This window comes from Halyomorpha halys, unplaced genomic scaffold (assembly GCF_000696795.3).
Source record: "Halyomorpha halys isolate HHAL.00 unplaced genomic scaffold, Hhal_1.1 Scaffold680.1, whole genome shotgun sequence".
NCBI lineage: Eukaryota > Metazoa > Arthropoda > Insecta > Hemiptera > Pentatomidae > Halyomorpha > Halyomorpha halys.
The window spans coordinates 1,049-10,004 of record NW_027111055.1 but is presented as its reverse complement, the minus strand read 5'-3'; the positions used below and the strand labels follow the sequence as shown (position 1 = coordinate 10,004).

The 8,956-nt window shown below is 30.9% G+C and overlaps 1 protein-coding gene across 1 annotated transcript; it reads left to right on the top strand.

The window, feature by feature from the left end:
* The first annotated feature begins 2,118 nt into the window (after positions 1-2,118).
* Positions 2,119-8,462, top strand: LOC106685323 (transaldolase). The gene is made up of 8 exons (XM_014427921.3): positions 2,119-2,286; positions 3,845-3,974; positions 5,547-5,654; positions 5,970-6,101; positions 6,301-6,426; positions 6,574-6,710; positions 7,505-7,615; positions 8,159-8,462. The coding sequence occupies exons 1-8, from the start codon at positions 2,214-2,216 to the stop codon at positions 8,320-8,322; spliced, it is 981 nt and encodes a 326-aa protein (XP_014283407.1). The 5' UTR covers positions 2,119-2,213; the 3' UTR covers positions 8,323-8,462.
* The last annotated feature ends 494 nt before the right edge of the window (positions 8,463-8,956 follow it).

Genomic DNA, 8,956 nt, shown 5'->3' with positions numbered 1-8,956 from the left:
CCATTTCGCCATCTGCTGAACCGTCACCGGAACGCAGCTAGAAGACGTCACACATCAGATAAGCCATTATTCCTATGAGACCCCAAGTATGCTCTGTCTTATATTATGTTATTGAAATATATATTTAAACTAACGCGATATGCCCCTCCAGGGAATTAATATTTGAACTCAAGAGAAAATATATGTATGTTTTACTGACAGGTCTCACATTTTCAACACTCCCTTTGTTTCACACAATAATTTTAATTTAACATTTAAATATACACTCGGGATACCTGAAGTAGGAAACGGACAGGTCCTGATGTATAGAACACCATTTCTCAAACATCTAGGCACAGGGACCCTAAGAATGTCAGTTTCCCCGCAACCACTTGTATACAATATTATTTTTATATTATTTCATAAATAATATGAGTTGGCACAAAAAATCGGTATTATTTACAAGTTCGCTGGGACGGGGAGAAGCTAAGGAGTAACTTGTCCTGGATATCGAGGCTAATAACATAAAAAAACATCTTGTTAGCGTACAGCAACAATAGCACGATAGCATATTGTGCTGTAATGGCCCACAGTCGCGCTCGAGCTCTTGCGTTACCCCATTGTATTATCAACGCGTAACGACGTAGAGCAACGACCCCTCGGAGGAGGATCGTCGAAGCTCATCGACTCACTTTAGGATAGACCAGACAATGTTATTTAATGTCACAATGTATGTAAAATTGCGTACTATTTTGAATCTTAAATTATTGTATACATGATCCATAAAAGTAATTCACTGAGACGTCCAGGACGAGTAAAAATTAAATTGCTATTTGAACACTTCTCGACGTCAAGGTTCGCTGGGAGTATATAATACCTCTGTCGAGATGAGGCTTAAATAAGGTCTCCTCTAAAGCCCTTCGGGGTCTGCCAGGATGTCTTAGTTATAGTGAATGAAATTCCTTTTGGCAGTGAAAAACTTTTTTACCTATTTCAGTTCTCCTCCGTAACACTTAGTTCTGGATTTTATGATTCAAAGTGGGATTGTTAATGAAGGAATTATAAAGATAATTTAGTTTTAAAACGAATTTATGTAAGTGATTTTTTGATGTAACAAATTCTGGGGGCTAATAATTTTCTCGGTTTTAATTATTGGTAGGTAAACAGTCTGCTAAATCAAAACGGCAAACGCCCTGACGAGGATACTCAAATGTATGTACAAAAAAAAAGGTAATTACATATTTACGGTTTTAAATGGTGGGAAAAAAGTAATTGCAATGACAATAAGAATTAGAAGGCTTGAATTAAAAGAATGGCTTAAGTTTTTCACTTAAAACCAGCCCAGAGTGGGCCTGTCAAGATTTATTTTCCGGGGCCTCTGGAAAGTAAATATTGGCTGACCCAGATGGGGTTCGAACCCCCTATGTTCCTAACCAAGCACTTTGAGACCTTCACATCTGCATGCACGGGACATGCCGTCCTCTAGCACTGTTGTTACTGATTTAATTAGAACGCAGCTCTCGACTTTCGTTCTCTACTCTTCCTCAAAAGGAATAATATTATTGGAAATTGGTTCGTTTCAACGATGAATCCGGAACTTTGTAGCACCTGGTTCAAAATTAATGTACTTCGAACGATGTCTTGTTCAGAACATTCAAACCAGTCTTCACTCAAATCCTGGGACTGTTCCGATCGTTAGAAACGATTTTTCGGAACAATGGTCCAACAGTTTGATTATTGCTACTGGAATTGTCGAAACAGGAAATATGTACAGTGAAGGACTCCAACGGGAGTTTTGGGCCGGCGTAAGAAAGGAAATTTGTACTGCACATGCTATTGTTTTTTTTTTTGCAGTCAAAAGTGGTCATTAGAACAAATCTATTATTCTTTTTTGGTGGGGATCGGGTCTATACTTATAGCGTTCAGTACAAGTGTAGGAAGTTTCCGCCGCTTGAGCTAATTTTGTACACTAGTACCTTTTTATATATATATTTATATATATATACACACACACATACATATACATAGATAGATATATAAATTTCTGAGAAAAATATAGAAATCAAGAAAAAGTTAAGCAATCTACGATAATCACGAAGTTTTGGCTGTTATCAGTGGGTTATCAGTTATTTCAGCAGGTTATCTAACAAGTGCAGTTCGCGTGATTCGTGAGCCGGCAGTATCATTTGGTGTCTTGCTGTTATTCTTGGTGTGTCTTGTGAAATTGTTTTAACATGTCTAAATCCAATTCCCTAGAGCAGTTAAAAGCTTTGACCACGGTTGTGGCTGATACTGGAGATATTAATGGTAATTTTTAATATTAAAGTTCCTGAAAATGTGTTTATTAGGAATATTTTATTAAAACTGTTATTGTAAACTGAAAATTGCCCAATTCTTTTTTTGTGGAATACTTTTTTCTGTTTTCCTTTCTTTTTAGTTAGTAGTAAAAAACTGTCCCAATTCCTAATGACCAGTTAATTGAAGTAAAAAGTATTGTTTTTAGATGTATATTTTGAGTCTTCATGTAACCATTCCTTAGCATTATCTTAAATATTTTTCAGTAAATTGATGGTGTATATTATAGTATTTAGTTCATTAAACAAAAGAAATTTTTTATTTATACAGAAAGAAAATTATCGAGTTAATATTATGATTCATTATATGTAAAAAAAAAACTGAATCAATGGACCCATCCATTATGATTCTTCCTGCATTGTTTATTATTTATCTTAATTTTTCCTGGATAATGATTATTCATGAAAATCCATTGAAATATTTATTGATCTAACATAGTAAAATTTTTGGCCTTGAAGTAGAAATGGTGTGTCATGTTTCCATACATTTCCTGCATCTATATATTTATAGATGCAGGAAATGTAGTGGTAGTATCTTGAAAATTAGGAAATACCATCAATTAATAAAGTATTTGCTTGGTTTCTAAAAAAAATTAAGAACCATCATAAATAAATATATATATATATATAGAGTATTTAAATTTAAATTATAGGACAATTATTATACCTACATCTGATAAGAGACCATGTATTAGCACATTGGATCAAGGGCTCCTGAGTGCCTGGTTCGAAGAGGTGTAAGTTCGATTCTCACCTGAGGCTGTCAATAATTATTTCTTGGCGGTTGCTTAAGAAATGAACCTTCAACAATCCCACTTTGAGTTGTATGAGGTGGCAACCTCTAGGTAGCTGCCAAGGGTTGGCAAATAAGAAAACTAGGGCCAATTGTCAGACTAGTTCCCCTATTATCGCTAGTACCATTTACATTAAGTAAAGAAAAATATATAAAACTGAATAAAATTTTAGACAGTATAACATTGACAGTGATATATTTATTAACTGAATATTTAATTTAAATAATTTCTTTTGAGCCAATGCTTTTGTATCTTCATAGATATCGATGAATTCATTTGTGTTTTTTCTTAAGATGATCGAACTTCTTGAGAAAAATGGTATATATTGACAACATATTTAAATCAAATTACTATTTTATTGTTAGGGTTGCGCTATTATTTTTCTTTCGAGGGGCTACATTTTGATTCATCTTCCTTATTTATGTTGTGTATATTAGGTTGACTAGTCATTTTTCATTCCATGATTAAGTTTCTAGTAATATGTCAATTTCAATTCTATCCCATTGTGAATCGATTGCATTTGTAGATTTTGTATTCCTCCAACAATTTTAAATGTTTCTGTTCCAATTACAGTTTATTGTAATTTAATATAAAACTTTCATATGCTGTTATATTAATATTTCCTTTGGTTTTCTCTTCAGATGAATTTTCTTTATTGCTAATCATAATTCTTAGAGAAGAAAAGTTTAAAAATATATATTAATTTTTTTATTACAGCAATGAAGATTTATAATCCTACTGATGCTACTACTAATCCGTCACTTATTTTGGCTGCTGCTAAACTTCCTGAGTATGAAAATTTACTACAAGAAGCTGTGTCCTATGGTGTTAAGAATGGCGATCCAAAGTAAATATTATTTGTTTAACTTTTTATTTATTTGATTATCATCTAATTATATTGCTTTATTAGAGTCGTAATAATAATAAACCTATTTGACCACTGTTATTATTATATATCTATCAGTAGGCGCTACAACCCTGCGATGGGTCCTCCTCTATGAGCCTCCGCCATTTGGATCGGTTTTGGGCTGCTGCCTTGCAATTTCAAACTCCAAGCAGGTCTTGTACGTCTTGTACCATGCCATCCATCCACCGGAGCTTGGACCGTCCGACTCTTCTTGGACAATACATTTCTTCTTCCATGACTCTTTTAGGCATTTCACTGGTACTCATTCGTGCAACATATCCTGCCCACGTTATTATTATATAAATATTGAAAAAAAAAATAGTGAATAGTATTGTGCTCAATCACTACAACCACTTACATTATACAAACAATTTTGTCCAATCGATAAGTTATTCTTAGCAGAATCATTTGGTCCCCTATACTGATAAGGTACTGTACTACTGGGTGAAATAAAAGAAAAAGAATCATTTGGACTAAAGTATGACTTAGAAAAAAAAATCCACTCATATTATCTTCACTTTTTAATATATTTGGTTCAATGCTGGCTACTTCCTAATGTGGATTAACTTTAACATTTTGCTTTCAAGTTCCATGATACAATTAAATTGCATGAAAATATCATTGAATAAAATGAAGTGATTTTAAGGTTGTATGTGATAAAAATAAATCAGTGTTTCGCAAACTGTAATTTAAAGAAAATATATATAACTAAAATAGGAAATATACAGTGCATTCCAAAGTTTACTTTCCACTGTTTTTTATTCTTTTTCTACTATTAAATCGATCTAAGAATAATTGAGCCAAAAATTTGTTTTTAGTTTGACATAGGTGTTGCAAAATTTTATTAGCCCGAGAAAGGTGCCACAGTGAAAGAAGTTTAGGAAACCACAGAACTACAGAATAGTCCTCAATGTTGTACTGAAGGTGCCATATTTTTCAGTCAAAATTTGCCTTGATTTGAATACTAATTTTAACCAAACTGCTGGACCAAATTTAATGTTTAAAGAGATTATTCGACACATGATTTAATTCTCTTTAACGTAAAGAGACAAATTTTCTGAGTGGTGTAAATTTCAGATGTTACAAACCAAAAACAAAACAGTGCCAAAATTCTGCTTTTTAAAGTTTGGTTGCACTTAGAAACAATGAAAAAATTATATTGATATTACTGGGAATGCCAATAGTGGATCAAAATCATTTCTAGTATGTCTGAGTTCCAAAAGTCTAATTTGACTGAGCTATAAGTAATATTTTGAAAACTTGCTTACATTTTTTTTCTGTGTGACCTTAAAGTTATGTGAAAAAGCTGCTTTAAAAGACACATACACACTTATAAAATCTTCAATGAAGAACTTTGCAGGAATAGTAGAAGACTATCAGTATTTAATACGGTTTTAGTTGTTAACATACTGATCATTATCTTTGAAAGATTTATAGAATATGTTTGGCTTTATTCTGTTATTTTCATTCTTTTGGTGTATTGCCCACCAATTATTTATTTATTTTTTTCAGGTCTATAGAAAGTCAGGTTGAAACTGCTATGGATAAGTTATTAGTTCTCTTTGGAACTTCAATTTTGAACATAATTCCTGGAAGAGTGTCAACAGAAGTAGATGCTAGGTATGTGCATTAAATTTTGTATTTTTGTTTGTGTTGTTTACCTACTGAATATTACGAGTTTCATTAAATAGTGTGTTCATTCAGTAGACCTGTTCTTTGTAAATTTTGTTTTTATTACTTATAAGCCTAAATAACCTAACTATTGATAAAATAAAATGAATATGAACAGCTACTAGATTACTTATTTGAAACCCTTTTTAAGTCAAAATATTAGTGAAACCTATGTGTTTGTTGAAGAATAATTTTATTTCCAGTCAAAAGTTTTAGGAGCCTTATATTTGGTATTATTATTTTGTTCATTTTTTTCTTTTGTAGACTTTCATTTAACGTTACTGGAAGTGTAGAAAAGGCGAAGAAGTATATTAAATTATATGAAGAGCATGGTATAAGCAAAGAACGTGTTTTGATTAAACTCGCTTCAACTTGGGAAGGTATTCAAGCTGCAAGGTGAGCTGTTTTTATTTTTTACTGTTGATATGTTTGATTAATTGTATGTTTTTTAAAGATTATATTTTATTTTTATTATTTATTTTATGTTCTTCCTTTGCTTAGAAAACTGAATGAGTGTGATTAGGATGTTATTGAAAATTATGTACTTATTTTTTATTTTTATGTTTGTTTTACTTATATAACCCTCTTTTTTTAGAATATTGGAAGAAGAATACGGAATACATTGCAATTTAACATTGCTGTTTTCTTTCTGCCAAGCTGTTGCTTGTGCTGAAGCCAAAGTCACTCTTATTTCACCTTTTGTGGGGCGTATATTAGATTGGTATGTATTTTCTTTATGTATAGTTATTAGTTATCATGCCTTTCTAGTTTTTACATCATTACATACAAATATTTTTGAAATTATAATAATTTAAATAAATTATTAGATTAGTGTTTTACTTTATTTCTGATATATTTAAATGTGTAGGTATGTTAATAATACTGGAAAGAAGTCCTATGAACCACTGGATGATCCTGGAGTTAAGTCAGTCACTGAAATTTATAATTATTATAAGAAGTTTGGGTATAAAACAGCAGTGATGGGAGCGTCATTTCGTAATATAGGTATTCTTTTACTTCATACTCATGAATTTTTTTTGAAATTTCAGATTGGTTCATGTATTTCTTTATCTATAAATATTTTTATGTATACTTTTAATATGTTTTGTCTAAATATTTTCAGACATTAGTAGTAATGATTGAACTTACAACTTGCAATGATTGAAATAACTTGTAATGATTATTATTATTAAAACGAGGAATGAAGATGAATTTTAAAAAATGTGAAATTTTGATGGAAGTCCTTTTTATGTCATAGAAATTAGAGGGGTATCAGATAAATCTTTAATGTCAGCTTTTTAAGGGCCACCCTAATGTTGAGATGAGGGTCCCACAGTCTTTGGTTTAGGAAGCTGTGGGTTCTTTTCCCATCTAGGTCAATTATAATTATTTTAAAATGCTGTCAAGAATTGATTTTGGGAACTCCCACTCTGATTTATGTCATTCCGACAAGATTTACCCAGAAAGGATAAATAAAAAGGGCTGAAGGGCCCATTTACCTTACTAGTACCAGTTATGTAATGTATCATATGTATTAAGAAACAATAATCTATGTTTTTCTCTGCATTTGACCAATCACTAGCTAGAATTTCTTATAACTAGTATATACATAGAAAGTAAACCAATAATGTAACTTTATATTTTACTAAGTGGTGTAATTTAATCATGAAATCAAAATCATTGCAAATGTAATTTTTTATTTCAATAGAAATGATTATGTGTGGCACCATGCTTGGATGAATGTATGCTTGTGTCTTATGTACTGAATTTATAATTCTAGGAATGCTTGTTATTTACAGGTGAAATCAAAGCTTTGGCCGGATGTGATCTTTTGACGATCAGCCCTAAATTATTATCTGATCTAGAAAATGATTCAGAAGGCATTAAAAGGATGTTAGATCCAATTAAAGGTTTGATTATTTATTATTTTATATTATATTTGTAAGTTTTGCAACTGTTACTTTTTCTAGTTAAATGCTGCTTTGCATGATATGGTTTTAATTGTTATTGAGGTGGGTACATACTGATCGAGCTGTTAATTTAAACATTAATACAGTGAGCCTCCCCTTGAGTTTTATATGATCCAGAATGCTGATAAGGAGGATATTAAGAATCTGTATTTAAATTACAATCAAAATATCAGTTATCAAAAACATGATGATCTCTCCATTTGTTTTTTGTTTTTTTATATTCTGATTCTGATTATCACATTGTATTTGTCCTAGAAACTCAGCTTCATGCTACTCTGTGCATCAGCATATGTGCTTCCTGTACACATATGTATCAATACTTCCTGTACATACTTGTAAACATTGTTGTTTGAGTTGCTCTTGAACTGCTCTGTTCGAGCGTGTACCCATCTTTATATTTTTTTAAGCATATAATAACCAATGATTTAATTTAATATGCATGAAAATTTGTTGAATACTAAGTGTTATTTTTATTTTATTTAGCATCAGAACTAAACCTATCTAAAATAGAACTAGATGAACCTAAATTCCGTTGGCTTTTGAATGAAGATCAGATGGCTACAGATAAACTGTCAGAAGTTATTAGGAAGTTTGCTGAAGATACCATCAAATTGGAACAACTTATTATTTCTCGCTTGCAAAAGTGATTTTTTTGGAGGGGGTTGCTGCAATACACAAAGAACACACCTTAAGGAAAACTAACATTATATATTTTGTTGTTATATAATGTCTATTTTTGTATTATTTTTTTTAACATTCATGGTCAAATAAAGCATGTTAAAAATGAGTAATATTCCTTTACTCCTCATTTTGATGAATTTATTTCATACTAAAAACTAATGAGTATGTAATCACTGGTTATTATGTTGCTAGATAATATAATATGTTGAGTGTTTTAGTTTTGATTTTTTTTTTTAACTAATATTAATTATTACTTTTGTTTTATTTTTTCTATTGACTATACTGGAAAGTTTCAATATCTCAGTATGAATTGCTAATTTTAGCTTCATCGTGTTCAATATAATGTCTTGAGAATTGTCATTTTATTTTATTATTTAAATTCTAGGCAAAAACTACCGGTGGTTATCATTGCCCTATAACTATACAAAACTATTTGATTATTGCTTTTTTTATAACTATCATTAATAAATATAAAGATTAATTTGAGAAACAAAGAAGTTAATTAAATAAAGTTGAATAAATAATATTAATAATAATAATGTGAGGTGATACAACCCATAATGTGTCAGGAGTTCAGTACTGTTCTAAGAACAGTACAAG

Excerpts from the sequence above, each read along its gene's own strand:
- LOC106685323 (XM_014427921.3), top strand. The coding sequence starts at position 2,214 with ATGTCTAAATCCAATTCCCTAGAGCAGTTAAAAGCTTTGACCACGGTT. Across the intron at positions 5,655-5,969 it reads TCAACAGAAGTAGATGCTAG|ACTTTCATTTAACGTTACTG; the intron begins GTATGTGCATTA and ends TTTCTTTTGTAG. Across the intron at positions 7,616-8,158 it reads GATGTTAGATCCAATTAAAG|CATCAGAACTAAACCTATCT; the intron begins GTTTGATTATTT and ends TATTTTATTTAG.